This window comes from Ovis aries, chromosome 10 (assembly GCF_016772045.2).
Source record: "Ovis aries strain OAR_USU_Benz2616 breed Rambouillet chromosome 10, ARS-UI_Ramb_v3.0, whole genome shotgun sequence".
NCBI classification, from domain to species: domain Eukaryota; kingdom Metazoa; phylum Chordata; class Mammalia; order Artiodactyla; family Bovidae; genus Ovis; species Ovis aries.
The window spans coordinates 47143745-47166658 of NC_056063.1; the positions used below are offsets into that span (position 1 = coordinate 47143745).

Genomic DNA, 22914 nt, shown 5'->3' on the forward strand with positions numbered 1-22914 from the left:
CCAGAGAAAAGTCTCTGCTCTGAATCCTAGCACTGAAAGTTACAAACTAAGAATAAAGATTTGAGAATCTAAAGAGAATGAACAATGTAAAACAGAACAATTCGATGTACTTAAAATTTGTAGCAGAACTAATGAACGAATTTACGTCTATGAATTTACTTTATTTCACTTAGTATTGTTTGTTTGAAAAGACAAGACTGTGAGGAAATAGTTCAAATCACGCAGGACAGGCAACCAGGGCCAGAACGGGAGGTCACGGGAGAGCTCTGTAACGAGTCCACTAGTAGGGTCAACGATAGACGGACATAAAGCTATAGAAACATCAAGGCATGCGCCACTTGTTCAACATACATTTGATGTAATTTAGCAAACCACCACTGAAAATACAGAAGTCATTGAGAAATACTGTAAATAAATTATATTATCTTCTCTCTTGAATGAATAAGAAATGATAGTGTTCCTGATTTACGCCATATATCACTTATTCGAGACTTTGATGAGTCACTAAACATTAACAGAAAAACTCAAAATATTTAACTGTTACCACAGTGAATTCCTTATTTTAACAGTAGATATACTGAAATAAGAGTTCCATCACTTTCCTCACATGATACCTGGTGAAAAAAACATTATTTCCCACACTTGAATTAAAGTGAATAGATGTAAACGCAAAAAGTGATGCACCTTCCCCACCAAGGAACTTGCACATTGCAGCAATGTGCCGATCTGATAAATGACAAGTTTTTCATACAGAGTACAAAGATGCCAAAATACCAAGTACTTTTTCTCCTGTGAAAAAGAAATTAGGGGAAAAAGAGATCTAATGACATCAAAAAGAAGGGCAAGCTACTTGAATGGAAGAAGGCATCCAGACGGATAACTGAGAATGGATGAGGAAGTTTATTCCTAAGAACAATAAATGCAGGAAAACAGAAGCCACCTTAAACTGCCCATGGCTACCTCCCAGTTTAAAAATGGGAAGAGTTGTCACAAACTCTGCCTATTGTAGGCTTTATCTCCTATACAAGTAATGTTTAAATCCCAATTACATGCTCAGATGAATAGTTTTCAAGCTTTCAAAAATAACCTATTTATATCCATTGGGAGTGATAACCTCTCGGCAATAGGAGTGGCTTACTCAGAATGGCTGGCCACTCTAGTATTCTTGCTTGGAGAAGTATATGTACAGAGGAGCCTGGCAAGCTACAAGTCCAGGGGTTGCAAAGAGTCAGACACGACTGAGCAACTAACACCTTTTTTATACTTCGCTCAGTTGTGTCCAACTCTTTGTGACCCCATGGACAGTAGCCTGCACCAAGCTCCTCCGTCCATGGGATTTTCTAGGCAAGAGTACTGGAATGGGTTGCCATTTCCTTCTCCAGGGAATCTTCCTGACCCAGGGATCGAACCCAGGTCTCCCGCATTGTAAACAGACGCTTTACCGTCTGAGCCACCAGGAAAGTCACTTACTCTGACAGTACTGTTCAAATGGAACCATAAAACAGGTACAGAATGGGAATTAGAATATGTCGAAAAAGGACTGGAACTACAACTGAATTAAACCCACTTACTCAAATATTTTCTCCCCACAGTTAACCATTGATCTAAAGGCATGAATTAATTAAATTAAAATTGCAATTATTTCAAATTTTATCTATGAGCAAAATTTGACCTTATCTATACAACTTGTTTTGCTGTAATTGTCCATTGATGATAATGAACTAAAGAACTTTTAAAATACACTGTCATAGATTTTTAAGAAATAAAAAGGGAGCAAAAAATATACTTTGTATGTGGAAGGACACACCACAGGCTTCTAACATTTAGTTAAAGAGACAATGAAAATTAATCTACAATGCAAACAAATATAAAATTTGATGTCGTGCCTGTATTTCTCATAAAGAAAGAAACTATAACTGGCTTACCCTACATCTTTAATGTAAAAAAAGTTAATGTTTTCCAATGAAACTATTAAACTGCTACAGATTCACAAAATACACTCATTATCTCTTGAATATTTTTGATAAAATTATATTATTGCCATTATTTTCAAATAACTTATGATCTTCAAACTTCAGTGTAGATTAGTCATTAGGTAATAATTATTTGAATAGAAAAATAGAAAATAAAACTCCCAGAATGAAACTTCTTGAGTTCTGTTCCCTCTACTTGCTATGTAATAGCTAGTATCTTTACCCATGTACTAGCTGTGTGACCTGGGTCAAGTCAATTGACTGCTCTAACTCTTAGTGTCTTCATCTTCCTTTAAAGGCAGATAGAACCTACCTCGTAGGGCTATAATGGGGAGTGAAAGTGATAACATCTAGCAAATAGTAATTACTAATAACAGTAACTATAATTTTTAATATAATGGTAATGCTTTAAATTGCATACATATATAATTTTACTTTTTGTCTGGCCTCTCAATTAAAATTTTTAGGTACTACAAAAATTATATTTTTATGATCTTTCATGATTAATCTGATAGATTAACTTCAATTAATAATTTGATTAAAATAATAGAGATAAAATATCAATCAGTAAATTTACACATGTATGAGGATTCACAAAGTTTAAATATTTGTGCTTAAACTACTGCAAGAATATGCAACACATTCCAGAATTTAAGACATCTTCTATTATGCTGAAGAACTAATGTTAAATATACTTTCATTTTGTTTTTTATTTCTACATAAAAATCTAGAACATATATACTGTATGCATGCTTTAATTTCTTGGTTATAACTAAAACACTCCAAAATTAAGAATTTCACAAGAATATTTTAATAAAATTCAATAATATCCAAAGAAAAATTCTATAAGAAAGTCAATTATATTTGTAATGAATGTCCACCATGTGCCAGAAAGTACCAGAGAATTTTAACAAGATAGAGACAAGATAATAGCCTAGAAAAATCATGGGGAGGTAATTATTAGTCACCAGAAATTAAATTCCTTCAAGTTTCAAAATGAATTGATGAGTTTAAGAAGTGAGGAGATTTTCTATCAACAAGCATCTCCTCAACTGTATTTAAAGCTGTTAACAGCAGATCACAAACATTTCAAAACTTTAGCTATTCATACATAAAGGAAGAATGCTGCAAGAGATATCCACCTGGATTTCCCCTCCACTGGTGAATTTTAGACATGAGATGCTTTTGTAGACAAATGGCAAGGAGAAAATCAATCAGATCCAATTTCAACAGCCTACTAAATTTCACAATATAACAATGGAAGAAACAATGTGTGTTACATAATTTACAAAAATGTCAAGACATGTCATAAATCTAAAGACAAAGCAGAACAACAGTATTCTGAGATAGGGAACATTATATTATATTGATGAGTTCACCATATATTTGGCAGACACCAAATTCTATGTAAGATGCTTGAACGCCTATCCCAAATTTATTTGCAAAACAGGAGACTCCAGAAAATAGCCATTGGGAGGATTCTGAGATTCTTGGTAGAGAATAATTATAAGTTATGTAATTGGTTAAAAAAATCCTACAGACTTAACTAAAATGGAATGCTCCAGGCAATTTAAAAAGAAATCAAAGATTCATAATACCTGACTTAGCACAAAGAAAAACCTGATGTAAACTTCATAGAATCTCTTGCTTTCATAGAGAATTGCATAGCAGTTACTGCAGATATTGGATGTCATACTCCTCAGAACAAAATAAGTTATTTCCTTTGCAGATGCTATGGCTATATTTCATCTTTTCTTCCTTTTTAAAGATTCTGTCATGTTAAACTGTTACTTAACATATGTTTGAAAGTTAATGCCAATAAAAATTTAATAACCTTATATTTATAAAAAGGCTGTAACTTTTCAGAATTCACAAATTCTCCTTTTAAGAAAGAAGAATTTAATTGTTATGATTTTACTGTTACTTCCTTAAAAAGAGAAGAGCATGATAGCAAGAATCAACATAGGTTTTTTTTTGTTTTTGTGCATTGTTCTGGTGAAAGAAGTTTTAAAACACAACTAGGTAAGAACATTTAAGATCTAGTCTCTTAGCAACTTTGAAGTATATATTAATATTAATGATTGTACACATTACACTTTACACAAAATGTAGGTTATATCTCAATTTTTAAAAAGGAATGGGAATTCTACTGGCTTAGATGGTAAAGAATCTGCCTGCAATGCAGGAGGACCTGGGTTTGATCCCTGGATGGGGAAGATGCCCTGGAGAAGAAAATGGCTACCCACTCCAGTATTCTTACCTGGAGACTTCCATGGACAGAGGGCATGGCAGGCTACAGTCCATGGGGTCTCAGAGAGTCAGAAACAACTAAGCAACTAATACACCCACACAGTGGGATTCTAAACAGATAAGAACTCTTAAAAAGCACTTTACTATTTCTGAAGTGCTTTCAAATAATTACTATCACATTCCTATCCTCACAACCTTCTTTTAAAATAAATAGAAAAGTTATTTTCACTATCCCCATTTTACATTTGACAGTATGAAAGTTCCAGTTGACTAATCCAAGATCTCCCATGTAGTCACAGATAGAATTGAAACTTGAAATCAAGTTTCCAGACTGTTCTTATAAATCCGAGTTGTCTATAGATTAGTAAATCTCAGATAATAGCTACAATGGCAATGAAATACTTCTCTCAGAGAGTCAAAACAATTTCTTCTTCTTGAAATAACATAATGATATTCTTGTGGAAAACAACTCCCAAAATTATACTTGATAAAGCTTTCAAAACTTAACTTTCATATATGTATTGAGAATTACAATTCCTTGCTAACGAATAAAGTGAACTAGAGAAGACAAAAACGTATTAGGTGATGTGGCCCAAACACAACTGCTTTATTCATCACAGTCATGTTCTTGAGATCTGAAAACATTCATTTCAGCACTTGACAGCATATTAACAGTTTCAATACTGTGGACTCCTGTTCAGTTTGCTATGGGCAAGAGACCATGCCTTTATACAAGCTGGTGGATCGATTGGTCTTTGGTAGAATCTTAGTTTAAGACTCTTTAAGGCACTGATTTATGCACAATTGATCTGATCAGCCATCCAGTCAATGTGATTTATTAGCTAAGATGGCCAAAACCCTTTTTTCTCCTTTTTCATGCAGTAGTAATTCACCTCATTAGAGGTAGAATCATTATAGGAAGTTAGTGAAATAAGAAGTTGAACCTGCCAGCCTGACTCCTTATTTCCCCACAAACTATGGACCCACGAAACAGAAATCGCTGGTCGCTAAACTCAGATCTGTGCACGCACACGGAAGCCAGTGTACTCTCACTGTGGCTAGAGATGGATGAAGTGGATTAAAGGCAGTTCTAACCTTCTTCCACTATGATACATTTCCAGAGAGCAAACTTGTCCATTTACCTTCCTGAGAAACTCATTCATTTAGTTTCTAGCACACATTTTTGTCTTTATTTAACCACAGTAAGACAAATGACTTGTATTATTTTGTAATTATGGTGTTTAACTAAACATAAGACTGGCAATGTGTATAACAGGGGTTGTCAACCTCCAGTATACACGTGGATGCATGTGTACACACACACACTCCTAATGTTACAGGAAATCCGATTCCGAATAATTCACCTATGGGCAAAATACACATTTGTATTTGCCAAACACTTCGATTTTTTTCTATATTTGGAAGGAAAGTGTCTATAGATTTTATTTGTATAAGAGCTCCTTTCCTTTCTTTAAGCTCTATCCCCCAGCCAGATCCTTAATCCTAAATTTCCACTGACCATTGATTACCTCCTTAAATATTTGTTGTTGTTGTTCAGTTGCTAAGTCATATCCGACTCTTTCGGACGCCATGAACTGCAGCACATCAGGCTTCCCTGTCCTCCACTATCTCCTGGTGTTTGCTCAAACTCAGGTCGATTAAGTCAGTGATGCCATCTAACCATCTCATCCTCTGTCACCCCCTTCTCCTCCGGCCCTCTATCTTTCCCATTGGGTAAGATACAGTCATTCCATGAGATGGTTCTGTTTTAGAACAGAGTATTAACTCATATCATCTCTTCTTCCATTTAATACGCTGCTGAGAGTTCAAAACTCGGAACCTTTACTCTAGTTACCTCACCCATGCATTTCCATTTGACTTGGTAGAAATTCCACATATCACAGTGATTTCAGGGGATGGGAGCTGCTAATAGCTGCTCCCTCAGATCTTATCCTTCTTGAAAAGAATAAACACCCTGCCACTTCCCTGCCTGCCCTCACCCACACTATGGAGGTGATAAATGAAGATGCAATACTCTAAAACTAAAGCTTTGACAGCCACACATCAGAGTGATTAGGCAGTACCACAATGTTGTGAGGTGGTCCATTTTTTCACTATGTGCTATAAAAATTGTGAATAGCTTTGATCTAAAGATCCAGATCTGCTTAAACCCCAGTTATGCAATTTCTGTACAAAAGTCTACTATGAGCTATACCTTTGGTTCACTTGGACGAATGGCTCCATAATAATATGCTGAACGAGTGCACAACTTTTATGCTGTTGCTGAACACTGTTTCAGTAAGACAAGCTTTAAAATAAAGCAAAGAACAAGGTAAGCTACAAAACATATGAATGTTTTTTTAACTCTCACAGAAACTACAGCCCCACCTGTCCTTATTATTACTAAATCAGCAATGTCAAAATGCCAACAAGTTTAGATATTGAACCAGTTCAAAAGAAACATGATATGCTGTGTATGGATGAATTTGTGGGACTGCATATTTGTAACCATGGGCTTTCCAGGTGGCGTTAGTGGTAAAGAACCCACCTGGCAATGAGGAGACATAAGAGTCTTGGGCTCAACCCCAGGGTCAGGAAGACCCCTTGGAGAAAGGCATGGCAACCCAATCCAGTATTCTTGCCTGGAGAATCCCATGGACAGGGAAGCCTGGTGGACTAAAGTCCAAAGGGTCACACAACTGAAGCGACTTAGCATGGCATAGGATATTTGTAACCACATATTCAAAAGCAGAAACCTTTACTGAAAGAATCTCAGATAAAAAATTTGCAATGTCAAAAGCACATCAGTAAGACAAAACATAACTGGGGACCTGGAATTCTTATTCTCATTTAATATTTGGGGCTAACTTATCTAAACCTTTCTTTACTCTTCCCTATTAGTAGAGATTAGTTGAAAACACACAGATTTTCCTGATTTAGATTTTGTTTCAAAACTTTGGCTGAATTATTTTGATAATTATTGCTGTGGTTGTTTAGTCTCTAAGTCATACCCAATTATTTGCAACCCCGTGGACTATAGCTCACCAGGCCTCTCTGTCCATGGAATTTCCCAGGCAAGGATATGGAGTCAGCTGCCATTTCCTTCTCCAGGTGATCTTCCCAGCCCAGGGATCAAACCCGTATCTCCTGCACTGACAGATAGATCTTTTACCACTGAGCCACCAAGAAAGCCCCATTTTGATAACTACCTACTTATTAAGAGAGTTAAAATTTCATGTTTATAATACAGTTTTAAACATACATTGTAATTTACATTTGGTCTGTTGTAGTAATATTAGTAAAATTCCATTGATTTAGATATGTTCAATTTTCCAAATAAAACTTTGCCTAAGTTATTAATGGCTTAAAAGCATATTTTCTTTTCCTTTAGTTAACTGTATTTTTCTTAGCACCAGTTTTATAAATAGAGTAAGACACTCCAGGGAAAATATTGAGCTGTACCTAGTGGCTCTCTGGTTGTTGAAATCACTCACTCTTTAGACTTGTGAACCACAAAGCACCCACAGCTCAGCAAACCCCAGAATAGCGCATGCCATGTCATGTCTTACTGTTTTAACAGTCTTCGAATTCTATCCTCTGAATATAGCTACGCTCAATATTGATGAGCACTGCAACAACTGACATCAGTCTACAGAATACAGTTCTACCATAAACATACGCTGCTAATATTTAAAAGAATACAAATTTATCTTAATTTGGAACTACTTGGGATAAATATTTTAGTTTGAGACCCCAGATGTTCTTACAATTTTGTCTTGGGTAACTTTGTTCTAAAGTGAATGTACGGTCTAGTAAAATTCTCAGTGGCCTTCTGCATTGGGTTAAACAGTGAATGTACAATCTCTGCCTAGTCAAACTACACACTTACATGGTGAGAGTGCCAATGAGTATGTTTCATCAGACGTTCCTGGAAGCTGTCTGGCCAATAGGAGGGGTTTGAAACAGTTCCCTAATCACTGTTGAAATCACTGATAGTACTGTCTGTCCACACTATGACAGACAAAAGCTGAAATGTATTAAACATAGCAATCCATCATCCTGCAGATGGAAAGCAGGAGCCAGGCGAGTTCAGAGGCAGTGACTACCCGCTGCTTAACAAAGGCTGGAGTCCTGACAGTTCAGTCCCTTCCTACCTCCTCAGTACCACCCCTCCATCTAAGATGAATGAGTGTAATCAATGAGGGAGAAAGCCTGCTGAGGACTTCAAATTCAAACATTGTTACATTTAAAGTGCTGCTTTCCCCCCCTTAATCAGAGCTGTTATTGGAACAGTTTTCTCCAAATATAAGGAGATAGGTATTTAAGTAAATGAATTAAATGAATAAACTGTATATTCAAGAAAGCACATCCTTAGAAAATACTGCACTGGTATGCCATGAAGTTTGGAGAGCCAGCTTTGAATTAAAGATTTGATACAAACATAAAGGAAGTTTTTTTCCAAAAGTCACTCAGTTAAGGTTACGTTTACACTGTTTGAAGCAACTTAATAGTGATGGTCTCTTTGAATGACTGGGGGTTTATTATCTTTAAATAAGCACCAAATAGAAATGAAATGCTATTTGCTAAAGTTTAGTTCATTTCTCATACTTGCATCTAATATGGGCATGAGTCACAAAATAGCCAAAGGGAGGGAAAAAACCCTCAACTGCTAACAGCACATTAACAAAGTGTAGAAACGAAAGACACTTTTCTTTGGATTTCAGCCTTGTCATTTCCAATTTTCTGCTCCTTGGACATGCTTGTATTCAAATTCTGGAACATCTATTCAGCATATCAATCCTAATTAGACAATCTGGGTCTGGAAAGGATGAGAGCTAGGTCATTTGCATAATTTAATCATAAATACTCAGTGATACATATTTCCAAATGCATTTGTACAATTATCTTTTCATCCTTGGGGCAATGGTATTAATATGATTAGGCAATATTTCTGGAAAAAACAGACAAGTATGCACTCTTTTTAACTGCAGCTTAGGGCGATATGAAAAATTAATTAATTTCTGAAGAAAATCAATTTCTCTACGTGACCACATTAGACATTGCTAAACCAAGACTCTGAAAGCTCTCTCAATCACTACATTTTATCAGATGCTTCCAAATTCTGATTAGTATGTGAACAATTCAATAGAAAAACTAGTAATATATCAAAAAGTAGCTTAAATTTTGAAGAGATCTGTCTACTTTTCATTTCAGGAATACTACCATGCTTTACTTTAATGCACTGTGATTTAACCAGTCAATGAAAAGCCTGTGCTTTTGGTGTGAACTTATCTTGAGTGATATTTTATTAATGCACATTAACCAATTTCACGGACAATAGGATAAAGTTACCTTTGAAATGCTTTCTCAAGCAATGGATTTATGTTTATCTAAAATAATCTTCACACGAGACTGTTTATTATGAAAAAAATTAGGTAAACAAATTTATTCCAAAGAGTACCATTGCTATAAGAAAAACATTTTAATACACTTAATAGAGATATAAGAACCCAGGTGGCTAATCTGATTTTTTTTAAGAGATTCAGCTTTGTATGTTGATTAGTACAAAAGAAAGAAGTCACATTTGTGAGTTTAAATGTGCTATTCTTCTCTTCTCAATCAAATGAAAAAGTAGAAATGCATGCAAATATTCAATATTCATTTAATTTGCATAAAGGTGCTTGAACAAATTTTTGATTCTAACAAGCTCATTTTTCATGCGTTTTGTCTTTCATCCTAATCTAGCATCTGTCATTCCTTTTTGAAGTTATTATCGGCCCAATTCCCTCTTGGACATGGTTGCTGGGTGACCGGTATCTTAGCACCCACTTTGACAGGAACAGATGTGAATCTGATCAAGAGATTTCCCAAGAGTACCTGAAATCACAAACAACTTTTGTGAAAAACAAACAGCGTCCCTGTCATGGGCCCTTATTTAACCCACTCCCCAAAAGAAAGAGCAAAATAAGTATACCTCAGATCAAATAAATACCATTTAAATTTCATTTCCTAAACTTAGGAGAAAATAAACAAAAATCAATTCTATTTTCATACTGTTGAATTGGAGGAATCCAATTTAAATATCAACAGCTTGAACACCCAGCCTGGATAGATATTTCCAGGTAAATACAAATTTACATTTCATAAAAAATTTCACTAGAGTGCCTACCAAATAAAAAGAGGATTTATTATGAGGACAATTTAGGTGATGAAGGTATTTAAGAGAATGAAACTCCAAAGACTTCTTGTATTAGGTATGATGTAAAATTCCATGAAATATCAAGGATCAGTCTACTTAAAAGAGAATTAGCTAAAATATAAAAGTTCCACCTCTCCTTTCATGCATTATAGAGCGAGATCTTTCAATCTGTTTCTTTTTCTTTTTTGCAGTTCACTTGGTGCCCTATCAGTCATTATTGGAAATAGGGCTGCAAAGTGCCACTGAAAGACAAAGAAAGAAACTACACTTTATCACCAGTACAAAAGTCAGAATAGGTTGCCTTTCCTAAACTAGGTTCTTTGTAAGATGTGGTCGAGTCACATGATCTACCTCCTTTCCTCCCTTTTACAGTCAGCGAATGCGCAGAGCAACAGCCATGTCAAATCCCCATGAAACTAGTTGGGTCAAACTTTGAAATGAAAAGAAATATTTGTTGCCTTTAGAAATATGACATCAGAGTGATCTTAGGAAACATCCAAATGATGGACTTAATTTTCAGCTTCATTCAAATGATGTGTGAAGGCAAGGGAGAAAAATGTTAGCTGACAGTGAAACTTATTTTTGTACCACATGACAGTCAATAAAAAATAATAAGCAACACATGTGTAAAATCCTAAATATTTTCTCCTTGATGATCACAACTTATGATAGTAAGTGGAAGGTATACCTTCCACTGGAAATGTCTGTGTTTTTCCTCCAAACTCCAAGAATTGATTGTTATAATCATTCTTATTAGGAATTTTTATGTTTGGTCCTTGTTAATAAAGTAACTAATTATCCAGATGACTTTATTAATGCTAAGTGAAAAAAAGCTGAAAAGTCTTTGAAATTATTTCTAATTTTTATTTTAGAAGGAACTTACTAACCTCAATTTCAAAATCAATCATGGAATTATTTAACCGTTATAATGGTCATTTCGTATATGTGACTGGAGGGTATATATGCACATGTGTTGCTTTACCATTTATAAAATGTTTCTGCATATACAAGATAGAGAGCAAGTCATTCCATATGATGAAGTAGGTTCTAAATCTAATTGTGGTCATTTAATGCTGCCAGTTATAAGCAAAAAGATATTATAATCCTACCATTTTATATTAGCCATCTATTTGCATATATGTGATATGGCATTTTGATATTCCAGAAATTAAGCAAATGATTAACATCACTTTTCCAACTTAGGCTCAGTCCACATAACTAAAACAAAACTGGCTTTTATTTATGCAATTTGTCAATGATCTCCTTCATTTGTTACTGCTGGTGGCAAAAGTAGCCTTCTGGAAACATTTTCAAGTGATTAAACTAAAAAGAAAATAAGAACTTTAACCTTTTAAAATTTGAGTCTAAGAAAATAAAAATATGTTCATATAAAAATCTGTATTCTGAAATGTAATCACAGGGATAACTCCCTGGGAAAAAAGTTTTTTCACCTACTAGGACTGACTTTTCTGTGACAAGAAATTAATAAAAAATATGAGGTAACCGTTTTACTCTAGGATGCATATTCAAAAGTTAGATATTTTACTTTAAAAAGTAGCACCTTAGTCACATGTGAAAACTTGAATAGCTGCAAAATTTTGATAGTACTTTGTCTTAACTGTGAAATGTCCTTCATGAATAGTATTTTTTTAATTTCTTAAGAATATATAGTTATGAAATTTGGGAGCTAAACAGGTGTTAACAAAAAGAAAAATCAAATTTGACCCAGAAGGCTCCAATATTAAGGTTTGAATTGGGATCAGTTCATTCCTTTCCCATGGGGTAACTTGTATAAATGTAATTCTATGGTTTCATAAAAGCAGGTCAAGTTTCTATCCCTGGGGGTCTTTTGGCAATTTGAAGCATGGAAGCACTGTTCCTAGCTACAAGTTCAAATCTGCATGTACTGTCAATAGTGTGAAGACAAAAAAAAAAAACAATCTGTCGAAAGAAGACATTATTCATCTTTGATTATAATATACATTTGTCAGAGCATTCTTAGAAGGTATGAATAAAGGTGTCAGAGGTCACAAGTCATAAAATATTTTGAAACCATTTTTACTAACTTATAAAAAGATATGCATATAAGATGATGCAAAAAGGAATGTGAAATATTTTTACTTAGATAACTAAATACAAAGATGAACTTCTTACCAGATGTCATTTTACAGTTACTATGTCCAAGTGTTTTTCTTTTTATTTTTTATATTCTTCAAGCTTTAGATGAAGTAGTCTTTTAAGCAATCACTATTTTATTAATATAAGTTCCTTTCTACTTTGCAAAAAAATGCATGCATGCCTGCACTTTTCTCAATGATGTAATGACTTGACAAATGCCATGGAATGATTGAGAAAGTAATGGATTTCAATTTTACTGGACCTCTACCAGGTGTTTTCAAAGACAATTACAGTCCACTGCAAGAAGTGGTAATACACATCTCCTTATGTAGACCTGCAGATTAACCCATTGACCTCATTCCTAACTCATCTCATTGATGGCAAAGCTTTTAGAAGAGCAATCTTTTTTTCTTAGATTATGAAATTGTTTTCCTATCATTTATCCACTGATTTTAAAGGGTATGCTTGCTCTAAAGTGCAAGCAGCAATGAAATAAACCAATAAAAGATGTAGTGCGATGACATCAAGCACTTTAAATGTTCTTCAGTAATGTACAGATTCTACTACCTAATAGTTTAATGTCAATTTCATACAAAAAAATTATCAAGTATAAATATTTTTCATAGAGAATTAAAAGTATATCTTAGTTATCATAAAATATTAGTCTAGGAAAACCAAGATAAGTGTTTAATCACTATCAATCACCATATAATGTTGTGTTTATAATCATATTTTAAAACATTTAAATATAAACTGCATCTTTCCCCCTAAACTAATTTTAAATAGTTTTCTGTGGTCATTCACTAAAGTCAAATTGGCTTTTCATGTGTCATCTTATACTAAATAAATTATAGAAAGCAAACTTAAGCTGTTTTTATAATTTGTTTGTCCTCTGTCTCGATGCTCTATATGCCTTTTATGTGCATGTGTGTGTATGTACATACACATATACATATACGTAAAAGCTTTTCTAACAAAGATATTATAATTACTTAAGCATAAGCACATAGACCACAAATGGGTCTTATTCAAACAAAAACATCCATCACAAAGATTCCTAAAATACTGATAAAAATTTTACACTTGTTGCACACACAAACAGAACATCCATCCTAGTATAAAATGTGTGATTGGTGAGACTACAATTAAAAATGCTCCAAGTTATTCACTGAAAATCCAGAGGCACTATTAAACTACAAACGGCCTCACTTAAGACATAAATATCATTTCCAAAAAGTAAAGCTAAAAAAATCAAATGTTTTAAATATAAAAGAAAAATTAACACTATAGAATACATCAGTATTTTAGCAGAGCTGTGATGGGTTCAAAGACTAGTTACACCTTCAGTAATTTGTTTAAACCTAAGCAAAATGTTTTTAAGAAATACAGCTATGAATAAAATAGCTCACGTACTGTTGCTATTAATACAATTTCAGAAAACAATCAGCTTAAGATTTTAACAAAACACTCCTCTGATTGATGCGTGAAAGTAACGAAATATTTCTTAATTAACATATTCTCGAGATTTTTAATTACCTTTACTTTAAAAATGACCATGTTTTTTAAACTGAATTAGTAAGATTTTACTAGAAATGCTTCTATGTGTTTCTATAATATAAAATAATTCTCTGTCAACTAGTACTCTTTCTTTCCTGATACATTTTCCTTGTCCTTGAAGAAAAGTCTTTCTTTTTTCTGTTGTGACTAGAGAGGTAATCTAATTATTCAGAAAGTTTTGATACTGTATATAAATTCAAAGATAAGTTACACTGTGACTTTTAAATACATCATTTAACTCTCCGTTAATTTATTCTAAGGACAGGAAAACATTTCTCAGTTCTTCAATGTTACTAACCAAAAGTAAGCAATCTAATTTGCTGTCCATTTCACTATTTGCTTTGAGAAAATCATGCTTGAAAAGCATATCCAATTTTTTGTCAAACATATACACTACCCTCAAAATCCACTGCATAAATCTACTTATAGTTAAATTATGATTATTCTCAAATTATAGTCAATAATTTCTATTTCCTTCAAGAAACATGCAATATACTCTAGGTACTGTGTTCATCTTAGACAACAACACGTTTTAGATGCTTTAGTTAAACAGCCTTTTTTTTTAATCATTACTCTCTGAAACTTTTTTTTAAGGCAACTGGCTATTCAGTGTGTTGCCATGCTGCAGAGTTTTAGACACTTGAATATATTTTTAAGCAAAAAAATATAAGACAAATTAAATACATAGTGAATTTTCCAGTTTAGTAAGACATCTTTGACAAATTTCACTCAAGTCACGTATGTTTAAATGTATAAAAATTCCCAGCTTGATATCCTGGATCAACTCCAAACTAATATGAATCAGAAAGCAATAAGGCCACACCTTTAACAAAATTTAGTCATTGAGCATTTGGATATTCTATTTAGAAAAACCTACATGCAAATTTGTCCTAATGAGTAACTTAGAATCCTCTTATCTTATAAAATAAGTCCAAATAAGAACACACAAGAAATTTAAAATGCACCCGGCTTGAGGTTTCTGATTTTGGATCAGACTGTGATTAGCATTATTCTCTATTTATGGTTATATGTACTTAATAATTAAAATAAATATGTACATTCAAGTTAGACAGTTATCTATAATAGACACACTCAAAAAATTCTCAGAAACCTTCTCAAAGTAAATAAGTGCATCAAAATAAAATGATCCATCATTTAATCCAATAATTAATTACTAGACTTAAAATAATAACTAATTACTACACCAACTATAAATATACTATCCTGGTATTCTGGTTTTCCAAAGAAATAATTCGGTAACCTAACTTCACTATTCTAATTGAGTCATTTCTATTCTGTGACATATTCTAAAAAGGAAATGTCAGCAATTAAGTTATTTAAAGGACAGCTAATGTAGCAAAAAATTATTTTTGATTGGAAATACTTCTGACCAATTGAGGAGAAGGCAAGTAAAGGAATTTGAGGACAGTGTGGACTCAGAGGCTCTGGTATACAGAGATATATGAGATTTATGCAGATCAGGGCCTTTGATATTCCACTTACCTAAGCCCCATTTGGCAGGTTTTTTAAAAATTCAGGTTTTCTTCATTAAGAAGTAAATTATTGAATATAACAAATATAATGGAAAAGAGACTCCTTAATGTAGTTGCTAAGTCTGAAAATATAAATAAAAATGTATTTTTAATGTATTCTTAGCTAGAATTTTTAGCTGCAACAGTCACAGAGACACACACACATACACACACACACACACATACACGCACGCACGCCTGACCAATCACAGTGCAGTAACTCAGTAGTTAAAAGAATGGCGCATGCTAAGGTCATTCGATTCTCATAATAATTCAAACATAAAATGATAGAACTGAATATTAAATATATATTAAAGCATCCAAACAGTTAATATCAAGTTTGTCACAATTTTTATTTATTTTAAAGGTATATAACGTCGTGTGATTTCTCCCCCTGGTGAGCAATCTGAAAATGAAATCCTGGAAAGATTAAATTCAGGCAAAGTTGAACTTCTTAAAGAACCAAGTAATGAAGACCTTAAAATCAAAATGTTTAGTGAAATCTAAAAGACTCACCTGTACCTATTCAGAAGGCATATTTCAAACTAAATTCCTCAGATAAAGATTCAAAGAGAGACATTTTGCAACCTGTGAGAGTTTCGTATCTTATTGTATTTTGTAATACATGTGTTCTATGTTGCTAACACAATGCAATTTACATGATTATTTTATGTGATTAACAGAGGCAACTGTGTGAAACAATTTAGTAAAATAACTTGGAAAGATAAAATAGTACTAATTGACAGTCAAAGCACAAACTGCTCTTAAAATAACAACTACTTGGTTGCACATTAAGCTAATTTACAAATGCTACTTACATTCCAAAAACAAAACAGCAAATGAGAAACAATAAAGCGTATTATGTTTTCGTATGCTAGTGAATCACACATGGTAAATCACCAAAGAGAAGAGTTATTTATGCTCAAATCCAGCCAAGACTTTAATCAATATTGGGTGTCACATCTCAGGAGGCTGAGGGAGGTAGTGAGGCAAAAAGAGAGTGGCTAATATTGGTCTCAATAATTTATATGCAATTTCCGTGATATGTGGTAGATTAAGCAAAATTTAAAAAAATAACAGCAGATTTAGACTAATAAAATGAAGTTTAAAAATTGTCTATGTAAATGCAAAACTTGTATGCACAGAAACTCTGAAAATCAGCCTATTTTGCAATTTATTTTACATAATACTTGAAGCTTCACAAAATAAAATACTATATACAAATCAAATTAAGTGTCTCCCGGTATTAACTGTGGAACTCAGAAAGTAAACAAGCATGATCTTTATAATTATGTGCACTTTGTTACAATAATGAATATAATATTATTGGAGACTAACTCCAAGAGAAAAAAAGCAGGTTTGAAAGATATTATCTAAATAACTCAAGAATTTGTATTTTGCAACATAAATTGATTAAGGTAAACCCAAGGTTAGAATACTCTTAGATCTTATTTATGTATTAGCCATTAAACTGGAATTGACTAATATTTAAAAAGCGTTCAGAAATAAGTGATAAGACCAAACAAACTTTCACATTTTAGGTCTTATTCTTCTAATTATGCCATATGTTTTTTGAAATGTTATAAAACAAAACATTAGGCTTTATATGAGCCATTAATCAACTGTAATGCAAAAAACTTCAAAAGCATAGTCTCTTTTCATTTGAAGTAATTTTTTAAATTTCTCTGTGCCAAGTATCATAATTATCTGTGAGAAGTGAGTCTGTATTGTGTTGAAACTTTCTACACAGAGGCATAAAGGCATAACTCCATGCCACTGAATAGCATGCAATGAAGGAAATGTTAAATAAATATTGCCATTTTCTGTTAAAAAAAAAAAATCTGACAAAAAGAAGCAAGCCAAGAATTAGAAAATAGTTTATACTTCTTATACTAAACTTGCATTCATACATTACTACTGAACAAAAAAAGACATGTAAATTCTCTCAATTTGCTGTCCATAGATGGTATTGACTTTTAAGACAAAAGAATACTATCTATGAATAAATGTATGATAAAACTAACTGGAATCTTTTCAAGTTAAAAACTCCACAAATCTAGGTCTATGTAGGACCCAAATCACAAGCTGGTTTGGAAGATTCTGAGACAAAATCATCTTCTGGCAATATTCAAAGAAAAATTCATTTTCGATAACAAAATAGAACCAAGTCACTTTTCATTACCTGAATTCACAGAAAATCGAATCCTAACCCAAATCTCCAAACAAGCGACTCAGATAAACAGAGACTTGACCATCTCCATAATTACTTTTCTTTTGTTGTTGCTGTTTAATGGTTACCAGTTAATTAAGTGACCTCTGTTGCAACACCCATGTTCATGCAACTAATGTTTAGTTTAAAAATAATAACTGGAGGAAGCTGATCAAGGTCAGATTTTGTCCTTTGACAACTTTTAAATATATTTCCTTATATTTTCTTTCATGTTTTGAAACCCCTATTTTATTTAGCTTTACTATCAAGGAGGTGACAGTCTCTGTTTCATCTCCTTGTGGTAATGACAGATGGCTTCAACATTTATTCTAGTGTTCATAGATAGCACACTAATGCAATAGCCCCAAGCAAATTAAATGCACTCCGAGTTTTTTGTTTTTACTAACTTACTGAGCCACTTTGAGTAAGTTTATGAACCCTTCTTTAACATCACTTTGGTGCCTCAGATTTCCTGGTATCTAGATACTATTAAAAGACATAGATATATATTCTATAAAAAGTTGAGAGTGTTAAGATGTGATGTTTCTTGCACACTATGTGTGTATTATTTCACACAGTTTGCCTTCTTGCACCGTTCTTCTTCTGCATAAATTATTCCTTTAGATAGTCTCTTAAGTAGCCAGAGGAGAAAGAAACAAGAATGAAAGAAATCAATGTATATAGATGAATGAAAAAGGATCTTAACAGTAAGGGAACAAACTGGACTTGAATGAACAGGATGATTTTAGTTTGGGAAATTCAAGATGAAAAATATTTTAGCTATTGCTTCCAATGTAAAGAAATAAGGCAATAACACTTGTAACTATCACTAAAAAGTAAGGCATCACAATGCAAACAGTGTATTTTGGTGAGAGTTCAGTGGTAAGTTTTTTATCTTCTTAGTCAATGGCAGAATTAGGGAAACCTAGGTATATATCTGCAACTACACACCTTTTTCAGTATTTACATGTTATTTAGGCTTGAGAAAGTCCTATAGTTGATAAAAAGATCAAAATCTAACAGTAAATCAACAAACTTAACCACATTTAACCTCAAATGGAGTTCTGGAATAACACATTTCATCGTAAAGTATTAAAACTTCAGAGTACTGATAAGATATTTTTGAAGGGATAAACAGTTTTACTGAATTTAACTTTTCTTGGTTCTGAAAGTTTTAACTCCAGAGCCTTTGTTAACCTCAGGGAAAAAAATAAATATTTTAAAATTCTTTCCTACTAACTTTAAGAATATTCTCCAACCATATGGAGAGGACTTCAATTCCAAAACCTAAGCAGAAATTTTAGAAAAAAAACAAAATCATCAAGGAAATAATTGTAAGAAGTTTAACACTACCTGTTTTAAATTGATTATAATTTCATAATCTTTGAAACAGTTTTCTCAAGCAATTTTTTTGTGTTATCTGAAATAGCCATTAATTATCTAGTACAGTGTGTGCTGTGAGAAACACACAAAGAAGATTCAAGAGCAGAGTGGTTTGGTTACTTAAAAGAAAAAGAGCGCTTCACCAATTTACTGGATAGGTATTTTATCACAATCTTATTTTATCACATTCTTATCTGAACTGGCTTCAGATTTCAACCAGTATTCTTTATAACAACTCCGTTGTTATAACAATTTTCTGCCCTGATTTAAACAGCTTTAACAGCAGATTTTCGGCAAATATTTTATATTCTGTACCCCCAAAGTGTCTAATTATCTCTGTAAATGACGTTTAGTGATCAAGATTCACCCTCAATCTTTACTGCCACCTGTCCATATTCGTGGGCACGCGCGCATACACACACGCGTGTTCAGCATTCACAGAAAAAGAGTAGAAACGAAGGTTCAAAATCCAGATAAACACCTATGCCCCCATACAAAGAATGAAGTAAACACGGAAAAGAGTTTCTGGCTGGGTCAGGGTAGGACATTTACTGGATTGGAGTTGGAGCCTTTCTCGTCTTATAGTGTTCCCAGGGCACTAGCCAGAAGTCTTCCTCCAAGGAAGAAATAGCTGGAGGCTTTTCTACCTCGGTTTCCTTCTGGTCTAGTCCTGCGCCTCTCTCCTTCCTGCCTCAGTTTCCTTAGCTATACTAGGGGCACACATAAAAAGAAGTAAAACTCCGTTCCTCCTCCCAATCTTTAAACTTATTTGGAGGGTACCGAAGTTTCCGCACAAATTTTGCGCGCAGTTCCCACGCGCTCACTTCGAGACTCCAACTTTCCCTGCTTGCTTTTACACGGCTTCCGTGAACTTCTCCCTCCGCAGCCAACGGTGGGGACAATACGGTACAATGAGAGTGGGTGGAAAGGATAACTTCTACCCCGAAACTGACAAGTTACCCCACTCCCGCCCCCTCTCGGTAGATCCTCCCCCAGTGAGCGTTCATTAGCATAAAACTGGTCCGGCCGGGCTCAGGGTCCCGTGGCCTCCAGGGTTCGCCCGCTTTGCGGGACTGGGGGAGCCACGGCACCGGTATTCAGGTCCACAGAGCATCCCAGTGCAAAACCTGCACCTGCTCATTGCGTGAGCTACTAACCTTAAAAAAAAAAAAAGAAAGAAAGGAAGGAAAGAACAGTTTGGAGAGAGAGAGAGCGAGACAGCAAACTGCTGTCTTCCCTCCCCATGTCTCCAGTTCAGCCTCCAAGAGTCCCAAGCACCCGGTCACCTCCCCCAACGGCAGGAACATTGACGGTCCCCTCGCGACTGCCCCGGGCAAACGTACTCCTTTATCTTTGCACACACACGCTCGCGCGCGCGCGCGCGCGGACACACGCACAGATGCGTGCACACACAGATCCCCCCCCTCCCCTCCGCAGGCTTGCCCTCGGGTCTTCAGGGCTGAACTCAGTGTGAGTCCCCCGGGATTACTCCGGCCTCTCGGCCTCTGGGACCGTCCCCCTCCCGACCTCCAAGTGACCCACTTCCTAGGCTACCTCGCGGGGCGCTCACCCCTAGCGCGCCGTCCTGCTCCACGAACCCCGAGGGGCAGGGTTACGACCTCCCTCCGACCCCAGGATCTAGCCCCGCGTCTCCGAGCAGCCGGGCCCGTGCCCGGCGCCTCGCGGTGGAACCCGGGTCCGAGGGAGCGCGCAAACACTGGCAGCAGCGCTGAAAGGGTTCCCCAGACGTCCGCGCAGCCCAGGAAGGGCGCCGTGGCCCCTGGAACGGCACCATCCGCCTCCTACCCGCCCAGTCCGCCCCGAGACTTGGGGTTCCCGCCAGCCACATCTGTCGAGCCCCCGCGTCCGGGCGAGCAAGGGGCGGACCCGGCCGGAAGAGCGCGATCTGGGCAGGGTGAGGTGCCAACTTCTCAGAGAGGTCGGGAGCGGCCAGCGAGCCCCAAGGAAAGGGAGTAGAGGGCCGCGCTCGCACGGGGCGCGCGGAGAGAACGGCGCCAGGCAGAGAGCGAGGGAAGGGCGAGGGGACCGGTTGGGAAGGGACCACAGGCGGCGGAGACTCCCTCCCCACCCCCACCGTCGCCCTGGCTCTTTACCTGGCGTTGGTGCAGTCATTGTAGAGGGTCTCGAAGTCCTTTCTGGAGATGAGTTTGCAGCGGTTCACTCCGGGCTGGATGGCGCCCAGTCCCCTCAGGATGCGAACCTGCTCCACATTGCACACCACCGGCGTGATCTCCAGCCGCTTCAGCTTGGTGTAGACCGTGTGCAAGCCCCCCACCAAGTGCTTCAGGAACAGGTCGAAAGCCTGGGGCAGGCAGATCAGCTCGCAGCCCTCCACCGTGAAGGAAGCCACTTTGGCCCCCCTCAGATCCACCATTTTGCACTCATTATTCTGGGGGGTGTTTTCCACTGGGGACGGGGTCGAGTACACGGGTTTGCCGGGGAGGGGGCCGCAGCTGCTGCTACTGCTACTGCTGCTGCTGCTGCTGCTGCTGCTACTGCTACTGCTACTGCCGCCGCCGCCGGTGCTCGCGTTGATGGGGGTGCTGGAGGCGCCAACGCCGCCGCCGGCGCTGATGCTGCCGCCGCCGCCGCCGCCGCCGCCGCCGCCGCCGCCGCCCGCGGTCGCCAGGCTGGGGTTGCAGCCGCCGCCGCCGCCGCCTCCGTTGCCCGCGCTGCCGCCGCCGCCGCCGCCTCCGCTGCCCACGCCGCCGCCGCCGCCGGTGGAGGTGACTGTGCCCGCCGCCGCCGCCGCCGCCGCCGAAGCGATGGGCTCCGGCCGGAACAGAGTTGGCCCCGAGGACGCCGGGGGCCCGATGGACGGAGCCGGAGACGAGGTCGCAGAGGAGGTGGAGGTGGTGGTGCCGGAGGAGGAAGCAGACGTGGAGATCGGGGGTTGAGGGGGGACCAGCTGGGTCGGAGGGATCAAAGCCGCCGGCACGGCCATGGTCACATATAAGGGGGAAACAGAAGGAGGAGAAGCGAGGGGAAAAGTTGCCACACACACACCCCCGGGGAGGGCGAGGGAGGGAGAAAAGGGGGGAGGGAGAAGGAGCTAGGGGGCCACAACCACCACAACTCTGGGAGAGAAGAGAAGAGAAAGGGACAGAAGGGGGGAAAGGAGGTGAGGGTGAGAGAGCGAGCGAGCGCAAAAGGGGCGAGCGCGAGAGGCGCTCTGGAGAGAAACGCACAAAAGTGTCCCGCAAGTCGAAATGTGAGTCCTCTCCGGGGGCTGGGATCGGGGGTTGGTGGGGAGGGGGGGGGGGTCGGGCGGGGGCGGGAAGGGTCGGCTGTGGTTGTGTGGGTCCCGCTCTCTAGCACAAAGTTAAGGATGAAGGTGAAAAGGAGGAGGTTTGAAGGACTTGGGTTCTCCCTGGCAAGTACATTGATCAAAGATTGAGAGGGGAATGACAGAGAGAAAATGAGCTGAAAAGTGCAGGCTGCCGGCTGGACGAGTTGTTGTTGTCACACGGTGCAGAGGGGAGGAGCTCCGGAAACTTGAAATACCCTTTGAAGCCGCAAAAACCTCACTCACTAGTATTAACCCAAATTATCCAACCAGGAACTCGGAGCAGAGACTCCGAGAGCGCGAGACCCAGGGAAAGCGAGAGAGCGGGGGTGGGGGAAAAAGGGCGGGGAGGGGGGAGAATAAGGAAAGAAACTATGGGAGGGACC

At 37.3% G+C, this 22914-nt stretch overlaps 1 protein-coding gene across 4 annotated transcripts in view; it reads right to left on the reverse strand.

Annotated features, from left to right (window-relative positions):
* The window catches only part of DACH1 (dachshund family transcription factor 1), a 467964-nt gene extending 445316 nt beyond the window's left edge, over positions 1 to 22648 (reverse strand). For all 4 annotated transcript variants that reach the window (XM_027973690.2, XM_012184753.4, XM_060394521.1 and 1 more), the window contains exon 1: positions 21336 to 22648. In XM_027973690.2, the coding sequence (XP_027829491.2) occupies positions 21336 to 22186 (851 nt within the window). In that variant the 5' untranslated portion in view covers positions 22187 to 22648. The remainder of the gene's footprint in view (positions 1 to 21335) is intronic.
* Positions 22649 to 22914: the final 266 nt, after the last annotated feature.